Below are 25,201 nucleotides of genomic sequence, written 5' to 3' on the forward strand. Positions count from 1 at the left end.
ATGTTTTCCATACAGATAACAGACTTCTCTTTGACCCATTCCTCTTTGTCAGTGCCTGTGACATGCCCCTCATTTATAACCAGTGCGGCTGCTGACAGCTGGAGGTGAATCTACCAGGAAGTGGAACTAGGTTTCATTAACCTAAGTTTACAACTTAAATGAGTTCATGGAACTCATTTAAGTTGTAAAATGGGGATACTGGGAGGCTTACTCTTCTGGCGATTGTAGTTTGGAATACACTTCCAATTTCTGTGGAAACAAAGTATCTCTCTCACATGAAACAGGTTAGAATTATTCTTATTTTCACTCTGAAAAGAGTCACTTAGAGTCACAGGGCAGAGTCAGCTGATGGGGTAAAGGCAGAAGAATGTCAAATACTGTTTGATTTACTAGGTCACCTTCCAGGGTTTCACAGTTGGAAGTTCCCTGTTAAAAATTCAACTTGTGACTGTGATGGTGTGCAGAGAGCAAGAAGCAATTTTATTAACAGAATGGTTCCTGTATTTCTTGATAGTAATTACAACTTCAGAAATGTCTTGTTCCTGTTAAAATAAATGGTAAAAGGTTCATAGAATAATTTTGATTGGAAGGCATCTAGGAAATCATCCAGTCAAATCTCTTCTTCAAGGCAGGCCTAATTTAAAAGTTAGGCCAGGCTGCTCAAGGTCCTGTCCAGATCACTTATGAACTCTCCATGGGTGGAGAGGTTAAACACTGCCTGGATGGGTGAGGGGAGAGCCGTGGATGTTGTCCGCCTCAACTTCAGCAAGGCTTTCCTCACTGTCTCTCACAACATCCTTGTAGGCAAACTCGGGAAGCGTGGAGTAGATGAGTGGACAGTGAGGTGCATTTGGAGCTGAATGGCAGACCTCAGAGGATTGTAATCCATGGCACAGGATAGGCCTGTCACTAGTGGTGTCCCCTAAGGGTTGATACTGAGCCCAGTGTTGTTTAACTTACCCTTCCATGACTTGGATGAGGGGGCAGATGCGTCCTCAGCACGTTCACTGGTGACACCAAGCTGGGAGGAGTGGCTGATACCCCAGAGGGCTCTGCAGCCATTCAGAAGGACCTCAACAAGATGGAGAGATGGGCAGAGAAGAACTGTCTGAAGTTCAGCAAGGGCAAATTCTGGGTCCCACATCTGTGGAGGAATAACCCCAGGCACCAGCACAGGCTGGATGCTTATCTGCTGGAAAGCAGCTCTGTGGGGAAGGACCTGGGAGTCTGGTTGGACAGCAAGCTGTCCCTGAGCTAGCAGTTTGTCCTTGTGGCCAAGAAGGCAAATGGTATGCAGGGATGCATTAGGAAAACTGTTGCCAGCAGGTCTGGGAAGGTGATCCTGCCTCTCTACTCAGCCCTGGTGAGGCACATTTGGAGACCTGTGTCCACTGCTGGGCTCCTCAGTTCAAGAGAGACATGGAGCTGCTGGAGCAGGTCCAGTGGAGGGCAACAAAGATATCAAAGGACTGCAGCTTCTCCCTTCTGAGGAAAGGCTGAGGGAGCTGGGCCTGTTCTGCCTTGAAAGGGAACCTCATCAATGTCAGTATCTGAAGGAAGGGTGTGAAGAGGACAGAGCCAGGCTCTTCTAGAGTGGTGCCAATCAATAGGACAAGAAGAAATGGGCAGAAGCTGATGCACAGGAAGTTCCACCTGAAGATGAAGGAGAACTTCTTTACTTGCAAGTAAGTGAGCACTGAAATAGATTGCCCAGAGAAGTTGTGGAGTGTCCCTCACTGGAGATATCCCAGAACCATGTGGACACAGTCCTGTGCCGTGTGCTCTGGGATGACCTTGCTTGAGCAGGAGGTTGGACCAGGAAACCCACTGTGGTCCCTTCCAGCCCAATCCATTCTGTGATTCTGCAAGTCTGGGAACTCGTTCCAGTACTTTACTCATTGCACTATGAACATTGTTTTTTTTTACACATGGCTGGAATTTCTGTGGCACAGCTTCTGACTTTTATGTCGTCCTCGTGGTGCATTCCCCTGAGAAAAGTTTTATGCTAACTTCTGTGGAACCCACTCCAGGAAACTGAATGCAAGATCATGGAGCAAATCCTCCTAGATGCCATACTAAGGCAAATGGAAAAGAAAGAAATGGTTGGTGACCGCCAACATGGCCTCACTAAGTGCAAATCACACTGAGAAATTTGGTGACCTTTTACAACAGGACTACTGTGTTGGTGGATGAGGGAGGAGCAACAGGTGTCATCTGCCTGGACTAGAGCAAAGCATTTGACACTGACCTGAATGACATCCTTGCCTCTAAACTGGAGGTACATGGATTAGACAGATGGATAACTCAGTGGTTAAGGAATTGGCTGGATAGTTGCACTCTCAGAGTTGTGGTCAACAGCTCGATTGTTGAGACCAGTGACAAGTGATGTTCCTGGGGGGTCAGAATTGGAACCAGTGCTGTTAAACCTCTCTGGTGACATTGAAAGTCGTGCCAAGGTCACCCTCGGCAGGTTTAATGACACCAGGATATGGGGTGTGGTCAACAGGTGGGAGGGAAGGGATGCCATCCAGAGGGACCTTGACAGCTGGAGAGGAAGGCCTGTGTGAGCCTCCTGACATTCAGCAAGGCTGAGGACCAGATCCTGCACCTGGGCCAGGGTAGCCCCAAGCACAAATACAGCCAGAGTGGAGAATGGTTGGAGAGCCGCCCTGAGGAGGACTTGGGGGTGGGTGAGAAACTCAGCATGACCTGGCAAGGTGTGCTCATAGCCCAGAAAGCCAAACATTCCTGGGTTGCATCAAAAGAGGTGTGATCAGCAGGTCGAGGGATGGGATTCTCCCCCTCTACTGTGCTTTCATGAGATCCCACCTGGAGTGCTGTGCCTGGCTCTGGAATCCCTAACATAAGAAGAACATGGCTGTTGGAGTGGGTCCAGAGTAGTTCCATGAAGATGCTCAACAGTTTGGAGCACCCTGAGAAGGCTGAAAGAATTGGAATTGTTCAGCCTGGAGAAGAGAAGGCTCCAGGGAGACCTTATAGCACCTTCCAGTACTGGAACGGGGCCTACAAGAGAGTTGGAGAGGGACTTTTTATGAGGAACAGAACAAGAGGAAATGGCTTTAAACAAAGGGTAGGTTTAAATTCAGAGAGCCATCAATGTACTTTGTGAAGGCAGGACAAAAGTCTTTACGTTTTTCTCCCCTTCCCATTGAAAAGGTATTGCTATAAAGCAAGGATTTATTTTAGGATTGTCATTGTGGAAAGTTACATTAAAATCACAAAACATTTACAATGGAAGTAGGTTTTCTCAGCAAGATACTGCAGGTGTGCTGAACTTGTGGCTTCAGTTTTGATAATGTGAACACGTGAAGCAGAGCATAAGGGAGATGAAGAAGTAGTGCCATCACTGAGTTCTCCTATTGTACATGGCTTGCAACTCCCTGACCAATGTAACAGGTCATGAAAAATCTGAGTTGGTCTCGGGTCCTTTTGTATCTCTGCATGTCATGTTATATTCTAGCTGTCAAATATAGGTTAGGTTTTTTAAAAATACATCCAGAAGTCTAAGCACATTGCTGGAGAAACCAAAGCTTAAAGAATTAAGGAAACTGACAGTAAAATGGTGATAATTAGTAACTTATAGCCCTTGCAATTATCTCATACTAGATAGTGTGCAAGTGCCAGGCATTGTTGATAGAAGCACCATTTTTTTTAATAGAATGACATTTGATTTTTTAAATGCATTTAAATGCCAACTATCTTCACGCTGTGTGTGAGTCACGGTTTCAAGTGTGTAATTGTTTAGTCAATCTTCTGTTGCAGTATTATTTTATCACGCTATGAGTTTGGGCTAAATAGTTCACATTGTATCACCATCTAACTAGAAACTTTTTATACATTTACAGAGTGGGCATTTATAAGTAAACATAATGAAGGCTCCCCTGAAATCAATTTGATTGCATGTGCTTCAGAGTTGTTCTTCCCTCAGTATTATATAAACACTATTAGCAGATCCTTTAGAAAATTGATTTGCTGATCATCCAAGTGACAAGCCTGTTTGGAGCTATGCTGAAATGTATCCTTATCCTTAATCATGCTCCTGTAATTAAACTAAGGAGTTTTATGAGAACATTGCTGAACAGATGAGGATGCTTTTCAGGTTGCTGTTCTTTTAATCTCAATTTTTGATCGCTTCTACATGTTGTTGTGTCCCTTCCCCTTGCCTCTTTTCTGCAACCACAGCTCCAGTGCTGCTTTATTGCTTCCCCTTGCCTTAGTCCTGCAAACACAGCTGTGTGGCTGAAGGCCATTTCACATATGTGTGTCTCTTGGCCTTGGAGTTTTTCCTCCAAGTTCTGCCTGGCCTCTTTTTGGCAAAGAAAGAAAACTTGGGAAGGTCTTTAACATGGTCATCCCTGCCTGATGCTGCCTGCATTAGAAGAGCCCCTGTTCCATTGTCCTGCCTCTTGCTGGTCCACCTGGGCTCCTACTGTGCCACTGAAAGTCAGGAAGCACAGATCCAGCAGAATTTCTGCCTCCCACGGGCTTCTTTCTGAGACAGCTTTAGTAGAACCCCACTGCTGAGTGGGTAATGGGGAATAAAAATGATGTGGGAAGGGGGAAAATGGAACTGTGGGAGGGAGGACTTCAGGGAGAAGGAAAGAGGAAATGAGAGGAAGAAAATCCATGTATGAGCAAGGGGACTAACAAGAGAGAGGATTGCTGTGTTCTCATTCTCATTTGGGAGGCAATTATTTGAGCAGAAGAGGCTGCCTGAATCCAGAAGGCATGGTTAATTCAGGTGGTGGATGGTTTTGGACAGCCCGTGTCATGAGTCTTCTGTGTGGGTATGGTGTAATGTGTGACATACTCAAACAGATTTTGAAGTGGTAGAACCCAGATTCCTTTATGTGACTCCTGGGTTTTGGTGAATGTGCATAAATTGCTACTGGTAGGAATGGAGAACACGGGAGAGGGGGGAAAAGTATTAGCAGCAATGAGAGGAAAACTAAGGAGTGTGTAGGTGAAAGGAAGGTAATTCTTCTCCCAAGCGTGTATCAGCATAACAGAACTTTAAAATATCAAAATAATAACTTGTAGCAATATGTAGGAGTCTTTGGAAGCTCAAGAAAAGAACAAATTGTGTTATGGTGATAAGATTGGATACTTGCTTAGAGACAGCACCAGCCAGCTGGCCAGTCTCTCACCCGTGACTTTTATGTACTGATATTGAAAAGAATCTTCTCTTTTGATCTCATTCTCTTACCATCTTCTTTGGGGCAAATATTTTTTTTTTAGTTGTACCTATTTTGGTACATTTTCCCATCTGTTTACTACCCTTTCCCTGAATTTATTCTGTAGAAACATTCTGTTTATTCCTAGCTTTGGATTATCAGCTTTGAGCTGTTAAGTAATAGAAAAAGTGCTTCAGTTCATTTTGAGAATAATTTATGAAGATGGAGCTTTGTGGCTGTAATGCATCTGTGTGTTTCTCCTTGAATATACTATAATTCTGATGAGAATTAAAAGGCAAGTAGAAACATTGCATGGAAGCACACTGAATTTAAGGTGAGATAAATTAGAGATTATTTGTACTTTTGAGGGAAAACAAGGGCAGAAGATTAAACCCTCTCACATCTGTAGGTAGGTAGTTACCTTCTTCCAGACAGAATAAACCAGCTATTGGACCACTGTAACCAGACCACCTTTCCTCTTACCTTCTACACCTGGCCAGCCTCTTGTACAGGTGTTTTACCAACTCATGTCTAGCCTGTCCCCACTTTGGTGTGGAAAAAACTGGATAGTGAAGAATTTGGCCTATGCAAGTAGCAGATGTACAAATCTGTAGTGATGCATCTGTGATACAGAGGCTGTGAGAAATACATCGGAGTTGTTTCATTTTTTACTGGGTTTTCTTAGCTGATATGGAGTTTAGTACAAAGAGAAGCAAGGGCAAAACAGTGCTCTTGTGCTGAAAGCAGAGTTCTGCAGCCCCTCCTGGACATGGATAGAAAATAACACTGCTTTCATCTCCCCCTGCTTAGCTGGGGGATCTGCAAACCAATTCATCTGCACTAGATATTCCCTAAACCAGAACCACAGTTTGACACCTCAGCTGAAAAGCTTGGATCCAAACTCCCATCATTTCCTCTTGGCCCATTGAAGAGATCAAGACTAGGAGTGAAGTCTTGGCCTGAATTTATACATATGCTTGTTCAGCTTATCTACAGATATGGTCCTTGTTTACATCTTTTCCAGGACAGAAGAAGAAGTCGGTGCAAGAATCTGTATGACCTTGTTATGATGACCTTTGCTTTGATCAAGGGACTGGAGCATCTCCCTTACAAGGAAAGGCTGAGGGAGCTGGGCCTGTTCGGCCTCAAGAAGCGACAGCTGAGAGGGGACCTTATCAAATGTCTGTCAGTATGTGAAGGGAGGATGCCAAGAGGGCAGAGCCAGACTCCTCTCAGTGGTGCCAGTCAGTAGGACAAGTGGCAATGGGCAGAAACTGATGCACAGGAAGTTCAGCTGGACTATGAGGAGGAACTTCTTTGCTGTGCAGTGACCAAGCACTGGAACAGAATGGCCAGAGGAGGTGTAGAGTGTCCCTCACTGGAGGTATTCCAGAACTACGTGGACACAATCCTGTGCCATGTGCTCTGGGATGACCCTGCTTGAGCAGGGAGGCTGGACACACTGACGTCCCTTCCCACCTGACCCATTCTGTGATTCTGTGATGCCTTTTCTTAGTTTGCTGAATGTGTGGCTGTGACTGGGCATCCTGTTGTTGCAGATTGTTTGCTTTTCAAGTCCTGACCATCAAATCAAGTTAATACCTAACTAAGAAGTGACAGCATTCCCAGTAATGACATGTCAGTTTGATGTCACTGGTGCTTGGTGAGTAACTGACCTTGGTGTTTTGGTGCTGAACTGAGGAGATCAGAAGCAGTTAGATACTGAAATGTTTAAAAGGTTTTGATCTTGTTATCTAAATCAAAAAACCTGTTTGTTTTATAAGGAATCCACATTAAATACCCCATTGAACGTAGGAGGAGGAGACCATATGCAGGAAGAGAATATTGGCGGCATACTTGTGTCAAAAGCACAAGGAGTGTGGGAGATTTATACTCTGTTCCCTATTGCTGCAGAGATTCCACCTGTATTTCCCCCAGCCCATAATGATGCATAGATTTTGTGCCTTTGGGGCTGGTGGGAAACACTGTCAAATCCTCTGTAAGATTTTATTGGAAAAAAGAGAAGAGCACACATGCAAGTGCTTGGGAATGCCAACCATACCTGCTGCCTTTGATTCAGACCCTGACATTAATTTTACCACTGACCCACGGAGTCTTCAGCCAGCTGAGGTAGAAGAATAGTTTCTATCACACCAAATGTAATTAAACAGAAGTATTGCATCTGTATGCACAAAAAACCTTCCATTTTGTTCAGAACAATGTGGTGTATTCACCAGTCTAGGTACTAATTGAAAATGTGGGGGTTTTTTTCTTCTTACTGGTAGCAAGTGTTTGTGTCCCACTGAGGGGTGAGTTGTGGGGTGTGTTTGATTCACAGAGCACTGCTGGTTTCTGAACTGGTTCCCTGTGGTGAATGCAGTAAAGTAAGGTTTAAGGGAAAAAAAAAGAAAAAAAAAGGAAGAATCGTGACAACAAAATGATGAAATCCTTTGGGAGAGAAGGAAGGATGGCAGTCTGGACATACCTTAAAAATTCCTCCTCCGCTTGCGGTCTGTTTAGAAATGTGTTCTAGCTGCAGGGAGCAAAACTATTAACCTATTTAGAAACAGGCTCTGTACAGCTATATTAGCATCATCCCTCCTGCACAGCTTGCTGCTTGTCTTCCTTCTCTTAACAAAATGCACTTTATATGTGCACAGCTGAATTTTGTCTGGCTGGATTTCAGCTGGTGTACACTGGAAGACAGCGAGTGGGTATAAAGTTGTGATAAAAGCACAGGTCATCTCTGTCTGTTGTGAATCAGTGGGACTTTTGTCTCGCTGCTGCAGGAGGGGGTTGACATCTCAGTTTCAGGATGACTGGGGAAGATATTTCAGTATCTGTAGTGAGCAAGTGAAATCTGCGGCCAGAATCCTGTTGTTAGCCAGTAAAAACTGGTTCACCTTGCAGTTAGATGAAATTATTTTTAAAAGCCCATTTTATACGAGTTGTAGAAATCTGTCAATAGATGCTTGTCAAATCATCCCTCTGGAAACATTGTGTGCACAACAGAATTTTGCAGTTGCTGACGGTTTTTTAGTGGTCTTGTCAAAATTAATAATATTAATTCATTACATTCAAGAATCAGGTTGCTTTTCCAAACTGGGATCTGCAGTGTTGCAATAATAAGTGGTACCATGGACATAGTAACTTTCTAATCAAGACACTCAAAGCTCTGTACAGTGTGGTTGTATTCCTGAAGATAAATTTATGTCTTTTTTTCACAATGTGGATGCAGTTTTTCATGCTTGTACTAATAGATGTGCAGTGTTTCAGGTGACTGCCAAATAGTTATTCTTAATTCTTAGTGGTTTCCCCTGCACCTCACTGCAGGCTTGGAAATCTGATTTCGTGTAGCTGATGTAGTAATATTGCTTTTTCCATCTGTATGGGGTCAGGGTGTTTTTAAATTTTGTTACATTTTCTCTTGCATGGTTTTTATCTATGCAGGTGAAAACAGAGGTGTAAATGTAGCAGTGTAGGCTGGCATGTTTGTGCACACATGCTCTCAGCAAAAGTGCTTTCCTCTATGGATTTTCATCAGTATTTACTTAGAGCAATACAATTATACCTCTATATTCCCATAGGTAGGTAGGAAATAATTTTGAGTTGTGTTTACAGAATGGAGATTATGCATTTTTAAATTTGCATATTGGACTTTCTATTGGAAAAGCCTTAGGATCGGGCTTAAATACTGAGAAATTACACAAAGATTTTCATGACTTTAATTAGCTTGAGCTTCCAGTTAGAGCCTAAAAAGTTTAAATCATGTTGTCCTAAATGTAGCATTCAGTAAAGGGATATAGACTGGGTGCTCGGGTGTTTTTTTTGTGCAGCACTGGATGGAGCCACACTTTGGATTTCTGTGTGGAGGGTTGTTTGATGGTGGTAGCATGTGAAATTCAAGCAAAGTAGAGCTAGGAAATGCCATACAGTTGTTAGTGTGAAATCTGACAAATAGAACAATTTTCTACCCTTGAATGACTTTAAACCATTTGCAACTTTAATCCAAAAAGGCTCTGCTTAAAGCAGTGTTCTGCTCTAGGGATGAACAACAGCAGAATAATCAGGCAGAAATCCATGGTTTCACTTCTCATGTTATTAGTGTATTGACAGTATTCTCTCTTTCCCTTAAACTTTATATGGTGCAACAATCCAGAGGCTTTGGTTCTTCTGCCACTGATTCTGTAAATAATTTCTTTGAGCTTCAATTTTCCCTTGTATAAAAAATGGAAATTATATTTTCCTTTGTTAAGACCTTCATTGCCTTGGAGGCAGATTTATAACTACAAAGCATTGTTATTTATTATTGTTTGCTTTTATTAATATGTGGTGAATTAATAACTGTAATACTCAGAAAATGAAAGAGAAGAGAAGAAAGGAATACTTTCCATCTCACTTTTTTTTTTCTTTGCCTCTGATTTGGCTCTATTGCTAAGGTTCTCATCAACACCAGCACATCAGATCCACTGATCTGGGAAGCTACTGTGTTGCGTAGAGAGGTATGATGAAAACCAAGACTTGAGGCTTCTTTCCTTTTTTAATAGGAGATGCTTAACAAATGGGTATAGACAGGAAATACAACATGATAAAAGGCATAAAATTCACTGGAATTTGAGGCAGGTCTCCCCTCCATTCACACAATTTTGAAATATCTTTCATGCTTGGTAGCATTAAGCAGATAAATTCAACCAGAGAACAAAGAGGGATGAAGAGCACCTCATAGATAAATTTCTTGTTCATGTTCATTTCATATCATGATAAGAATTGGGTAGCAAAAAGAATAATTCTCTCAGTCTTCCACGTTGTTGTTGTCCCTGTTCCCAGTAGCTCTTTATGGGTTCCATCACTCCCTCATGTCAAGGCAGTGACTTATCTTCCCTTCCAGGTCCTTTTACATTCCTCCCTGACTGATTCTTACCTGACTGACACTTTTTCAGTTGTTGCTTCTTCCCAACAAAATCCAGCCAAGTGCCTCGGCCAGTTTGCATCAAAATGGATCAGCTCATGGTTCAAACACATTTTCCCAACACAGTTAATATCTCTGTGCATCCATTGCCGGGCAGGCATGAATTTTAAGAGCACATCCTGCTCCTAATCCTGCCTGCCTTCTGTCCATGCGCTGACTTGCAGTCAGCCTGTGAATTGTAGGCCTGGGTGCTCTGAAAGCTGCCTGGGAGAGTGGAGGGGAGACAAAATGTCTAAATGAACCATTAAAGACAGTTCCTTCAATATGGGATGGTGGTGCATTGCATTGACAGGGTGGTGGCAAGGAAGCATATGTTAGGTGTTACTGTTCTATTCTGTGGTTGGTGTGGTTGTCATCAAGTTCTGTTTTATCTTAACTTTCCTGAGATGCCAGTAGGCAATAATATCCAACTTCTTTGCTGTCACTGCATTCACACCTACACCAACTTCACTGCCACCCTAAACCACCACATTCTCAATTAAAATATGTTTCTGTAAGAGCTCTGTGATTAAAAAAAAAGTTTCTTCCCTAAAAATGAGATGATATAGCTAATTTCTAGCATCAAGGGTACATAAGCATACAGAGAAAGCAAAATTCATGTTCAATCTTATGTGAATACTTCCTTATTTAAAGCTGTATGGTCTCTCTGTAACCAAGAGAGTGCAGGCAATTAAAACTAATTTTATAAATATATTGGCAATTGAAACATGTATTGCCATCACAATCTCATTGATGCATTATGTGTACAAATTGGGGCAAACTCCTTGCTGGTTTGTACTGGGTGTTTTGAGATTTGCAGATGGTGTGAATCACCAGAGACTGCAAGCAGTATTTTTATAGAACTTCAGTTTTATTAAGTGGAAAACACACTCTAGTACACTTCTCTCACCAGGAAAGAGCATGGCTAGGGCAGAGACAGAACAAACTTCCTGCACTGATTTGCAATGTGGATTCACAGAGAAAATTCCCCAAGACAGAAGGCAGTGCAATATCCATTGTCCATTCAATCCCTGGCCTGTTTGTGCAGTAATTATATAAAAATATTGCTAAACATGATGCACTTTTTCTTTTCCTCTTAAGGCTTTGCAAGTCAACAGATAACTTGGTGTTTTGGGGTTTTTTTTCTTCAAGTTCCTAAATAAATATCAGATGGTCCTTATTGTCTGTCTATGAAGCTGTGTACAACATTAATGTTTACTAATAGGAATAAATCTCTCTATTTTGTAAGAACCTAGCACACATTTCCAAATTCTGTTCAGCTTTGTGACCAGGCTGGTCATTTTTCTTTGGAACATTGTGTTTATTGCATGGCCTTTGCAGAGATTGGGTTGCTGATGTCCATGCATGTGCATGATTTGTAGTCTTGATTGCCACCCTCCATCAAATTAGATTGGATAACTGATAGATAATGAATGGTTTATAAAATATATTCATTTACCAAGGCAAAATAATGTCATTTCTTACGAAGTGCCCTGCCTGGGATCTATTACATTGTCTCAAGGTGAGATGAGATGAGATGAGATGAGATGAGATGAGATGAGATGAGATGAGATGAGATGACCTGCTCAGCTCAAGATGCTGTGAGTGTGGCAGGTTCTGAGGTGAAACAGCCCCTGAGCATGTCCAGGTGCTGTCCCAGAGCACTCAGCAGCTGTGCTCAGCAGATGTTTGGGAATCAGGATGAGCTGCATCCTGCCGGAAAGGGAGCAGGCAGGAGGTTGTTCCTCTGGCTGTGGTCAGAGCACTGCAGCTCCCCTGAGAGCACTGTGAAATATTTCATGGAGACAAGTACTTGGTTATTTGGGGTTTGCATGGAAAAATGGCAGCTCCAGCCACTCAACGTCCCAGGCTATTAAACTGCTGCAGAAGGCAAGTTATAATTGAAAGAGGAGGATGTTTCCTAATTAATTATGTACACCCTGCTGCAGCACAGCCCAGCTGTATTTTCAGTAATATAATATAATTTCTTGTACAGTTACTCAGTGTGTTGTGAGCAACTGCTAATCTCAAGAAGCTACAGTTTTACTAAGTTGTGGCTTAGATTTAGGACAAACCACAATGTAAGATCTTAAAACAATTAAAAAAAAAACCCAACACACCCCACTCCCAACAATAAAATAGAAGAAAACCATACCCCAAAATGCTTTGGAGTTTCGTTATATTCCTCTAATTCTGAGCCTGCCTGTGCTTTACATTTTTTCACTGTAACTGAGAAATAGGAAACAGGAATGTGTTTTTTCATAAATTAAAATAGATATTTTCATGTCATCACTAGACTTCTCTTTCTAGAGATTTAACAAAATATAAAATATTATGGAACTTTTTTTTTTTTAATAAATTGAGGAGGATTTATTTTTGTCAGCCTCTTTCCACAGAGACATTGAAACTTTTATTGAAGAAACTTTCCTCCAGTCATGGATGCTTGAAACCAGGCCTCAGTCTCTTTCAGGTGTAGCAGGAATGTCTCTTAATATTGTCATAACTTGCAAGCATCTCAAAAGGTTTGTCTGTGAGACTGTTGTATTTACTCTTACTGGTTCTGTGAAAAACATGTGCTTAAATACCTGTCAGATGTGTTTCAGTGCACTTACATATAATGCATGCATAACATAAATTATATGTCAGCAAATAATTAAGAGTAGAGGTTTGGCTACAGAGTTGGAAATGTTGGTGAAGCAAAAAAAAAAAAAAAAAAGAAGGGGAAAAAAAGAGAAAAATATAAATAAACATAAATGTGCAGTATATTTGAGGCTCACATCTTTTCCATCCTTCCCCCTCTCTGTCAGTGCTGATGCTGATATCCAGTTGCAAAGGGATATCTTAATTTTTTGTGTGTCTGACTCACGAGCTCACGTGTAACCCTCTTAGCAGTTGGTCCTGCTGGAGGATATGAAGACCTGTCCAAGAAAGATTAAATACAGAGTTGTCATGAGCCTTATTCTTCACAAATGTACTGCAAGCCCCTCACAGCTTCTCTTAGTTGCTCTTTTATCATTGCAGATCCAATTCCTAACTTGGAAAGATACTGCATCCATAGGGAGAAAAGCTTCACTTGTAATCATATTTTATAGATCCCTTTGTGGTTTATTCTGCCACTTTGACTTGTCATAGTTGAATAAATTGAATTCTGTGGAGTGCTCTTGTAAAATGCCACACTTTTGATTTTTAAATGTGCTTCAGTGGGATGAATGCAGCATTAGAGCGGGATGTGGAGCAGTGCTGAAATTCATGGATTGTAGCTCTGGGTTTTATTCTTGAGCCTCTCACCATATTACTGTGATTCAAGAACAGCCCATTTTCAGGTTTTCTGCTCCTGCCTTCAGTCTCTGTTAAATGAATGTGTTTTGGCTATGCAGCAGGTCTGTGCTGACACCCAGTTGTTTCCTTTCTGAACAGCCAGGCAGCGGGCACGCTGTTACACATCAAGGAATGGCTGTTGCACTCATCTACTAATTACCAGACTGCTGCCTTGTACTTCCATCATCTTTTATTAAGAACAGACACTTCAGGTTGTAAAGTGTCTAAAAAGGAATCACTGTTTTAACATCTATGTGGTGCCTGTCAGGGAGCTTTCCTTCCTTGGGTGAAGCAAGACAAAAGCAGCAGAAAAGGTATTAATAGAATGCAAACACAAAGTTAAGAATGTGCTTTGAGATCTTTGAATGAAGTGTGCTGAGGATTATTACGGCTGTTTTCTTTCCAAGAAAACTGTCTTCCAAGAAAACACTAGCACATCATTAGATCTAACACAAGATCTTCCAAGAAAATGCTATCAAACACTAATATTTTTATAGACAATTTGTCTGCTGTGCTTTAAAAGTACCAGTGATTACCAGGGTGTCTCAATCCATCTGTTAATGGAGGAAACCAAAGGACCTGAGCAAAAGACATCTCTCCATTAATGAGGTCTGAAGTAAAGTTCTAAAACCTGCCAGAATTTAGGAAGGGCATATTTGCACTAGAGTGCTTTACCTTTTGAAGAGGGTGCTTGTTAATGAATAGCAGCTTAATGGTGAAGCTCATACTAATTCAGAATTAATATCTGATGTAGGTTTAACAACTAGTAAAAACGGGCTGTTTATGCACTAAACCTGGAACATCATATCAGATGCATCTCTGTTTCAGGCAGCTAATGACTTTTTCCATCAAATTTGCGGATGTATTTGCTTGTGAAGTAGTTTTATGTCATATGGAAACCTGACAACAGAAATCTTGCCGATATGAGGGAAGAAATATGGAAAGTTGCAACACTGAAAAGGCTAGAGATATGATTTTGCAGAGTGACAGATTAATGAGTTTCTAGGTGTCATACGTAGGAGTATCCCAAGTTTTGTTTTAACTACTTACTTCTAAAGGAAGTGTGTCGGGGAAGCTATTTTTCCATATTATCCCTGGAAAGTGAGGAAGGCAGGCAATGCATCTGATTAGTCCCTTAAGGAAAATAAATATTTGAAGGAGCATTCATTACAGGACTTTAAAAAATTGTTTTTCAGATAATTGCCTTCGATGAGCTTCGGACAGACTTCAAGAGCCCCATCGACCAGTGCAACCCGGCCCATGCAGTGAGTACAGCCAGGCTCTGTGGGGCTGGGGCTGCTCCAGAAACGGGCAGCACCGAGCTTTGGTCAAGGATGAGTGTGTAAATGAATAGGGAGTCTCTTGTGAAGTCAGCTGTGGTTTGAAAAATTGATTTATTGGGCCAGTCTTAGGAAGCCAGATGGCAATTTTTATGTTAATGGCTTTCCTCTTTGCTGAAGGCAGCAGGAAATAATTTGGAAATTCAAAAACTGAAGAATGTCATGTGATGCTAAGGCTTTCTTTTACACCTTTTCATTCTGTGGCACAAGGTTTCCTTTTTGAAATACTTTGCTTTCTCTGTGTTTGAGCATGGGATGACCACTTTCTCCCATACTGTCTGTATCAATGAGCCAAAACTTGAAAGAATTTATTAAGAGGTGCATGCCTGGACCTCTCTGTCCCATGGCAGGCCTCTGGATTCTCCTATGCTTTAGGAGTAAATATAATTTTCTGCTGCCTCTGCTATAGGAGAGCATAAAATACCTTGAACTGTAAACTCAGTTTTAACTAATGAACCAGAAATGCAGCCTAGATGTAAGCATATCCAAATTCCTCTGTTAATTAAAGCTGTAATCTAGGGTGATTTAGCTGACTGCAGCTCCAAGTGCCAGTTTGTACCACCAGAAATGACAGCAGAGCTTGGCTCCCCATCTCCACCTCACTGGGAATGACAATGATTATGACAGGTGCTGAATTTGATCTCTGCAGAGTATCAAGTTTTTCAATTGCCTACAACTGATAACCAGATGCAGTAGCTAGTACTTTGCCATTTAACCTTGTTTCATAACTCAGCTGAGGACATGTACGGTTTAAACCACTGATGATTTTAAGCATAAACTTCATAATCCTAGATTTTTTTTTACCGTTCACTAACACATAAGCAAAGAATGAGTAGAAAATAAAGGAATTATATGAAGAAATCCTATAGAGGACATCAGTGGATGTAATCTGGTTTTGAATTTACTGGAAGTAATCTGATTTTCAATCCACTTTATCTGTTTTTACTCCCTATCTGAGTACTGCATATTGACTTTATATGTACCAAATTCCAGTAAATTTTTCACTTCCTAAAACTTGAGATGCTCTATGGAGATAATATCATCTTATTTTAAAATGGTAATGGAATTAGTCTCCATGATAAAAAAAAAATTACAAGTCCCATTTTCAGTCATATGAGTTGAGGAATCAAAAAGTGAATCATAAAGGAAAGCACAGCAGAGTATTCTGTAGTTGGTTCACATACTTGACTTCTGTGATAATTCAAGCAATAATTTCAGATTGCTTTTTTCTGCACAGTATACATGTCAATGCCTTTTATATTGTCATAAAAGGAAGATTTTTAGCAGGGATTTCTTATATCTTTGGTCAAGTGTATTTTCTTTTTTCCCTCTGCACCATTGCTTGTGCCCATATTCCATTTATTTGATGGGGTAGTTTTCTCTTATTGCACTGTAAGAATGTCTGAAGTTTTCCCATGTGTCCTCCACAATGTTTTCATGACAGAGGGTAGAGCCTTTTTGACAAGAGGAGGCTGAATTAAAGACAAATCAGAGGCAAAACCAATTTCAGTACTGAGAATTTAATTCAAATTTCCTGGTTTGCTCTCTATTACCTTCAATTCAGAGATAGACTTCCCACTTCTCCAAGGCCAGCTGCAGTTGGCATCTGTCTTTCCCTCTCCACTTTGGAAGGCAAGGGAGCTTTCTGCAGCTTCTCAGGCACATCCACACACATCCATTCTCATGTTTGCAACTGTGAGTCTAAAATTTCTGACTCTCTTTTAGCTCCAAAAAGAGGCACAGTATTTTTCAGGGGCCCGTCACGCTGCCACTGCCTCATTGTCTTTCTAAAATGATACTTTTAAAAAATGGTTTAAATTTGGGGACAGAAAAGCAAAAAATACATTTATTTGGAGACTAGGATTAAATTTTCCACAACCTTGAGTTTTAAAACATTTGAAAAGCAAAAAGCTTAGGGAGAGCTGGCTTCTCACATTATTATATTACATTATCTGTTTAAAAAAGCTCAATTGTTTGGAATATTTTTGCCATATCTAAATGAAAATATCAAGTAGGCTACTGAGGACAGCAAACCCACTCTGGCTTTTGCAGTGTAACTAACACTACATAGAATCTTTCACAGTAACTCTAGTCAAGGGGTTATGCAGTGAAATTTGGTTTTGCTGGTGAGCTTCTCATTATGAGCCATTGAAAAGAAAGCCTGGCTTTGATTTGTCTTCTTCCTCTGAGTTGAGTTTTTAGAACATCTTTTGAGTCACAATGCTTAATTACAGTGATTCTCAGTATTTATGAATGCATTTGTTGTTTCAAGTAGCATTTCGAGGCCATTTCAGATATCTTTCACTAATGTGTTAAATTCTAGTATCAGATATCTTTCACTAATGTGTTAAATTCTAGTATCAGATATCTTTCACTAATGTGTTAAATTCTAGTATCATGTGTTCAGGCACAATCCTAGTGGCAGAGGAAGAGCTACCATGCAAACTTCATTGTTTTTCCCACTCAGGTTTATCTTGAAGCCAGAGTTTGGGTGCCAGACCAAGTCTCTGTGGGATCAATTGGCACAATTGGATAGAGCCACAAATGATGACTTAAAAGAGTTGCAGCCTCTGGCTGAAGGCTAACACAGACCTGAATCCCCAGCTGATATTGCTATACGCAGTAACAAATGAGAAATAACTTACTGGGACTTAGAAATGGGAAAATCATTGGGTTTGCAAGCAGTGGGTAAGAAGTGAATGCTGTCCATCCAGATTAATAACATGTGCTGCTTCACTGCAGCCATTAATTAAAACATTGATCCCTGGTAATTGTAATATATTGTCTTCATTTGTAGCACCAGCTAATCTCCTGCCTTTCCCCCACTTTCTCTTGACAGAGGGAGCGGCTGAGGAATATTGAGCGGATTTGCTTCCTCCTGCGAAAGGTGAGCATGAACCAGTCAAGGATTTGTGAAGTTTATGAGAATTAAAGCCAACCAGTGGCAATGTGCATTTATATTCTCTTTGATCCTCACACTCTGTTGATGGAAAGCTGGATTCAACTGAGAAGTGAATGTCAGGATGACCTTGTAAGGACAGAGTGAGACAAATTGTAAAAGGTTGATTTAATAGAGGGTGTCTGGATAAAAACTGAACTTCAGAACACCAGCCCATTTATTTTGGAACGAGCTTTTCCATGGTGGCAAGTCCTTTTACAGTTGCAGCTGGAGGTTCTTTTATAGTCCTATAAAACTGCTGTTACTGTTGTAGTACAGTCTTTTAAAATACCCCCTTTTTTTTTTTTTTTGAACAGTGGCTTAGTATTTGACATGCTGAATCATTTTATTAGTAACATATCTAATGTTCAAAGTTTCTGGTTGATGGAATAGAAAAGTTGGTAACAGTATGTATTTTAACTTGACACAGGTGAGATGCTGAGTGCTCAGCTTCTGAGACATTTGAAGGAACTTATAGATTGTGGATTAGTCATTTGTGGCTTCAAATATGATTTTCATAAGCAATCTTTGTTTTTCCTGACTGTGTCCCATTGAAGTAAAAATAATCTTGGTTCCAAACTGTTTTATTCTGTGTTCAAAATTCTATATGTTGTGTTCTGCAGAATGGTAATGAAGCCACCTAAATCCTGAGTTTTTCCTTAAAAAGGTCGTCACTGCAGAGGGACTGCTGAACTCACCCTAATCGAGCTAAGACCTAAATTCAGATAGGGTTTTAAGAAGCTGGTGGCATCATCCTCGGAGGTTTTGGGAAAGCCATTGATGGGGATTATCACTTTGGGCTGGTCCAAAGGTATAACTGTGACTCCATGCAGAGCCTATGGGCTGCCATCCTCTGCTCAATCAGAACCTGAGTCGTGTCTGGCACCACTGTGGGCATGTGACTGCTGGGAACCACATTTCAGTACTTCCTGAGCCTGGTTATGCCACTTGGGTGACAAAAATAAGGGAAAATACTTGTCACCAATAGCTTTCCACTTTATCAAATAGGCAGCCAGCCGGTCTCAAGCTGTGTCCCAGTTTCTTGGACATAAAGCAACTGTTGAGTGGTAATGGTTTAATATATGTGAGCCCCATGGGAATGCCTTGCCTGCATCAATGTTTAATTTTTATTGCACATTGGCCTTGTTGTGAACAGCAAAATGGAGCATTTTGGCTAATTGCAGACTCTGTATTCATAGGGGATTGGCTTGCTTCTGGTTCACTTAAGTGGTTTGTTAATTCAGCCTCTTCTTCAAAGTTCTTTGGGGACACATTTGTTTTAATTGAGAGATTATATGCAAGAAGAGGAGGGTGCAATAACTACAGAGATTTGTAGCCTTGAAATCTGACAACCACTAAAAATAGCTGGGTTTTATGTAGCATAGAGGAAAATTGAGGAAAAACAGTAAAGAGTTGAGTGCCAGCTATATTGATACAGGAAAATAGCTGTTAGGATTCTTCCAGCAAGTACTAAATATATCCTTCAATATTGTGTGGCTTTAGGGCCTGTTTGTACTTCTATGAAACAACAACATACCTGTTTTGAAGTCAGGAAGTTCTTTTATAGGGCTTTGAAAGCAGTGGTATCTTGCTATTTATGACATTAGAACTTAATGCTTAAGAGCTGATGTAAATTTGTTGTTCTAAAGAGGTTATAGGTGGGCTATAAAAGTATGTTCAATTTCATTATATGCTGGTTTTAGAAGGGGTTCTTGGGAATTGTTAAATATGTCATAGAAATCTGATCCCAGTGAGCAAAGACTTTTTAAAGGATGTGTTTTTGGGTTTATCTTCAAAATACTTGGAGAAATTTATTGAGAAACTGATGACCAGGTGTGTGATATTTCACCAGATATTATATAATTTATGTAACTTGTTTACATTTTCCAAAATAGAATGGAGGATGCAACTGTTCTGCATCCAGGCATTTTCTGATGTTTGGTTTGGGGAAAATGTTTCTATATCATTAAAACAAGAAGGGTTTGTGAAGCAGGTGTATATGGTGCTGGCATGTAGACATGCAGGAACACATGGGTCCTTGTTTCTATGGTGCTGTAGAATTAAATAAGCCTAAATTTTCTGGTTACTGAAGAATGATTGATTCTGCATAAAGAAGCTATGAACATTTTTATATCCACAGTCAGATCTCTCCTGCCCTGAAGTAAATGAGAAGGCTTCTTTTCTGAACCCAGCACCATGTGAGGTCCTCTCAGGCTACAGGTGCCTCATTTTATTCAGTGCTGTGGGGTTTTCTAGGATAGATCTGTGTTCCTGTGCTGTGGAATATCCCATCATGTGCACACTGGTTGCCATACAAATGTCGGGTGACTCACGCAGGACACCCCAGTGTGAGCAAATGCTGTAGAGGATTTTTTGCTCTAAATTGCCTTTGTTTCCCTAAGGATGTGATTCCATGGCTCACTGCAGTGCTGTCCAGAGGACCCAAGTTAGTGGTGGGTGGGAGCAGAGCAGTACAGAGCAGCTCAGGCTTCTTGGGCTTATCAGCCCTGCTGAGGGGTGCCTGTGATGTGCCAAGATCTGCCTGTGAGGTCTACCATGATTTTTACAGTCAAATATTTTGGTGGGGTTGTTAAAATATGTTCAGTTACTAATGACAGCAATGTTATTTAATTGTAATTGCAGTTGTATTTCAAGAAATCTAGCTAACTGATTGATTCCTTATTTTTTAACTCCTAATTGATACTTACGTTAACACTAAGGACAATTAGGAATTTCCTAGATTAAAATACAGTCAAATGCATTAATCAAGCACTGCAATATTATTACTTTACCTTGGAGGAAATTTAAATTAAATTTTGACTAGGTTATGCATCCTAATTTATGAATTAATTCAATAAATCCTCACTAAGGAGGAGAGTTGATTGAACTTCTTGCTCAGTGAACACATTTCAGATTTCAGTTTGCTCATGCCAGTCACTGCTCAACAATTTAAGTAACCCTTCTCCAATTATCAGCAAATATTTGTTTTTAAAACCCATTAAACTAAAGTAAGAATGATTTCTGAACATCAGAACTGGAACTTAATGGGGTGGGAGTTGAGGTTGATAAAAGGCAAGACTTTTGCTCATTTTTCTAATGTAGTGCAGCATTTTAGTTAAGCTGTGCCTAAAATTCCTTAAACTGCAAGTGTAAGAAAATACTGTACCAGAGCTTAAGCCTTTTTCTTGATTTTATTTGGGCGGTGGTTTTTTGTTTGTTTGTTTGTTTGTTTTTAACAAATCCTGAAGGAATGATGGGAAGAGAGTAAATTCAACAAGAATTCTAACCACAGGCAAGGTGACATTAATCTCAAAGATGTTCCAGATTAATTTGAACTGTCTTGAAGAATACACACAGACAAAAACCCCTGCAGGGACTGTATTTGAATAACCAAACTCAGCCAGTTCAGCACTCTAGTACTAGCAGTGATACAGTAGATAGTGAATCAGGAGCTGGGGTGTTTAAAACAAAACAAAACAAACCTAAACACCTATCCACCTAACATTTTTGAAGCAAGTTTCAATGTTTTAGTTAGGTGGTTGGGCAGTGCCAGTGCTTGGTCTGGTCTTGTACCTCTGTCATTGTGGTTTCCAGTGGAGCTGGATCTGCTGTGGGAATGGTGGAAATTTATTCTGTATTCAGTAGTTCTGGTGTTTTCAAGGTTCAATTCTGGTTTTTACCACTTTGCAAAATAAAACAAATGTCTATTTTAAATTAGTGTTTCATTTTATATGTCCTAATACCCATATTAGTTATGTTTTACTGTATTTACAGGTTTTGGTAAATAACCAAAACTCATATTACTTCACAGAGTGGTTGTACAATTGTCATTCCATTCAGACTGAGACAGTGTAAATAAAATGTAAAACCTAGTGAGTGTAGTATAGAATTCCAGACACAGACTGTCTGTACAGTTTTTATTCAGTACATTTCAGCATTTATATATTCTGTAAAAACAGTCAAAATTACTCACATGTGTGCAAGTAACAGTAATCCAGAGGCATGAGCAAACAGGAGCTCGAATGGTTATGGGTTAACACCACAGGTTCAGTTGTGGACACAGCATTCTGAGGATGAAGATAAGACTTGGTCCTGTGTCTGTGTCGTGCCTGTTTGTCAGCACTGAATGCAGACTCCCCAAGTTTGGACAAAACCCCACAATATGTTCAGTGAAACATTATTGAGCTGGTTGGATCGCCTAACAGGGAACAAGTTAGCTTTTAGGCTTTTCCTTAGCAGCAGAAGAGGATTATTTGAATACAGAGGTTCTTTTCCTTTATATGTATCTAAATATTATGTGAAATCAACCTTGTTAAAAAGCTCTGTCTTTCCTTGTTTATCCTTATCCAGCTGACTTTTTTTTCTCCTGTATTTTGGCTGAAGGAGACTGACCAATATGCACTAGAGTAATTGCCATATGAAATAATTTTTTTTTACTTGGACCTTGATAGGCTCCAGACCTTCACCTTTCAGTGGCTCCTACCATTCCCTGCTTGCAGTAGCTACTGTGGCCACTCTCCTTTGAGGAGTGTCAGGTGTCCCAGTAGCTCATTTCAACAGACTGATCACATTATTTTCTTCTTGATAAATTTGCTGGTTATTGCCAGGATCACTCTCTCTGTTGTTCTGCCTCATGGTCACTGGCAAGCCTGAGATAATGTGATGGATTTTAAGAGTGTGGGTTTGGGTCTGTCTGTTGATTGCTTTGTCATGCATTTAGGGACTTATGGACGTGTGACATTCTTTTACCCAGTCTGCAGGCTGATGGTCATTAGCAGAGCCCTTCTGTGAGCCTATAGCATAGCTCATTAAAATGCTTGATGTGAGCTTATATAAGCAAATTTAGCAAATGTGATGCATAATCACAAGGAATTTTGAAAGTGGTGTATAACCATCCATATTGTAAGAAGGAATCACACTTTCTCCCTGGGGCTGAGAAATCGCCTAAGTGGAAACTCCAGCAGCAAGACAATTACTTTGTTGTGAACTGGGAATAGCAGCAATGCTTTTACCTTGGTAGTGCTGCACATTTTTTACAACCTCAGTAAAAATGTTTTTAATTCCTCATTAAGTTGAACTTAACAGAAAAAAAAGTCTTGCAGCATAGCCACACTTAGAGGGATAAGTCTGCAGGGTTAATATATCTCAGGTTTCCTCTTAGTGGAATAGCCTTTGAAGCTTAGGTGCTTGTGTTATCTAAGAGGAAAACAGAATTTTCAGTCTAATCATTAGGCATTTTTGGGCTGTGGAAATGGCAGTGATATTCTGCCTTGCAGGAGAAAGAGACTGATGTTTCCAGAGTTCTGATAAAATGCTGCTCAAACAAAGATCACAAAAGGGAACAAAAAATGGCAGCGTGTGACATTTTTCCTGTTAACAGCGATGGTTACAATGACAGAGCACATGAACTTTGTCCACTCTCATTAGAGACCAAAGAGTTCATCATTGCTACTGGCTTCTCAGTACATGTCATGTTTCTCCATGTATCTAATGCTCTCTCTTTTCACACCTCATCAATGTGATGGAACTGCTGAGTTTTGAGTAATCTTCTGGGCAGTAGGAAAACTGTCAGGAGACCCTTCCCACAGAGGGACTGGGAGCATAAACCCCAATCAAGAGACAGTGTGGAAATCTTCGGGACAGTGAATATAAAATCCTGTGTGTAGAAAAAATACTGCAGATACCCAGGTTGTTATTCAGTGTCTCCCTGTCACTCAGGGCAATATAGAAGGTTATACCCAGGCAGTGTATAAAACTATTTAAGTAAATCCGATGTATTTTAAAGATTATTTTTATCATCTCAAATGCCTTTCTTTTTTTTTTCCTCCCCAATCTTTGCACTGCAATTTCAGTGGTTCAGAATAGAGTTGAATCCTTTTGATTGCATCACATGAGATAGTTTTGTCAAGATCTGAACTTGCTATTAACTGGCCTGATAAGCAATGTGAATCTGAAACAGATGCTCATTAATCCTTTTTTTTAGAGGTTTAAACATATAATTTGTTATTGGGACTACAGTAATATTCAGAATTAACATTATCAGCTGAAAACTTCATATTTTAAAGCTGTCTTAAGTCAAGAGGGTAGTTGTAGGCTGTTACACACTTGCCTTTCTGGAAGAAAATATAATGCAACTCTGCTTTTGTTGTCTTTAGGTGTATGTTCTTTTGTCTTACATTTTGCCACTTTTTGAATTTGCATTCTGTTTTCTTAAATATACTTTGGATATTTAAGAAATATTATATATTTAATATACTTTGGATACTTTGATCTTTTAAAAGTTGCATTGAGAGATGACTTTCAGCAAGACCTAGCTCTCCTTTTCCATAATGTTTGCATTGGTGTTTGTGTTACAGCAGTGCTTTTGATCTCAAGTAAAGAGTAAAGCCTGGTTGTGCCAGGTGCTGCAAAAGCCACATGATAATAAATATGAAGAACATTTGTTTACACTCGCAAGACATGTACACAACAGCAAAGGGAAGGTTGCACAGTTGTTCTGATGATAGAAATCTTGTTTTTGGAAACCTTCTTAGTTTTCTTGTTTGCAGACAGAGCTTGAATCTTTTATTTTTAACCAAAGTTCAAAATTTGCTGGTTTTGAGGGGTCTGATGTTTTGTTGTGTCAATAAGTGCATGGAGTCTTGGATCTCTACAGCAGCTGTTCAAATCCAGCCCAGTTTGGAGTCAGACTCAAACTACTGTGGTCACATTATATCAGGCTGCTGGGAGTGAAATTATATGGTGTTATATGCTTAGAGGTTTGGGATGTTTGCTCTACAGAAATACTAATGAACATAGGCAATAAGATAAGATAGATCTCTGTCAATAGTACACTGAGTATGAGCTACACCCCTCTGCTATACTCACACACACAAAATTAGCTTCCAAACTGCCTCAGAAGAAATTCCAGAGTTTGCATGCAACCAGTGGAATAAAGGATATTGCTGTTTCTGAGGCATTAATGGCATTCTGCAGATTTTTAATGGTGTAAGCTTGCCATGCTCTGCATATTCTGTCCATTAGAATTTGGACTGTGGTTGCATCATGCTTCATAAAACTAAATTCATTGAAGTTCTCCTTTGTTTGAAGTGCCTCAAAACTTTTTAAAATACATTAGACTCAGAGCATGTGCGAGAAACCCAAACCTGGTCTGTATTTCAGTACTCCATCCTTACTTGAAAGGTACTGCTAAACTTCTATTGCATGATAAAGCCAACTTTATTCCGGCCTTCAGAGTGGCTCTGACAAGATATTTTTACATTAGGAGAGAGTATTTTTTACACTTCAAGTGTAAAATTTGAAGTTAGCTAAAAATGTATTAGTACATGATTTTGAGTTTATGAAAATCATGACTTGTGGAGTTCTTTTTAGACAACTTTCATATAGCATCTCTTATTAGTCAAAAGAGGCAGGAGATAAATTCTAAATCTTCTGTTCATGTAAACAGTGAGGCTGTCCTTAG

The 25,201-nt window shown here is 40.2% G+C and overlaps 1 protein-coding gene across 2 annotated transcripts in view; it reads left to right on the top strand.

Moving 5' to 3' along the window:
* Positions 1–25,201, top strand: part of CNIH3 (cornichon family AMPA receptor auxiliary protein 3) — a 44,470-nt gene that overhangs the window by 5,883 nt on the left and 13,386 nt on the right. For both annotated transcript variants that reach the window (XR_010997667.1, XM_068185924.1), the window contains exons 2-3: positions 14,658–14,726; positions 17,641–17,688. Coding sequence is in view for 1 of the 2 variants with exons in the window: in XM_068185924.1 (XP_068042025.1) it covers positions 14,658–14,726; positions 17,641–17,688 (117 nt within the window). In the remaining variant the exon portion in view is untranslated. The remainder of the gene's footprint in view (positions 1–14,657; positions 14,727–17,640; positions 17,689–25,201) is intronic.

This window comes from Anomalospiza imberbis, chromosome 3 (genome assembly GCF_031753505.1).
Source record: "Anomalospiza imberbis isolate Cuckoo-Finch-1a 21T00152 chromosome 3, ASM3175350v1, whole genome shotgun sequence".
Taxonomy (NCBI): Eukaryota; Metazoa; Chordata; class Aves; order Passeriformes; family Viduidae; genus Anomalospiza; species Anomalospiza imberbis.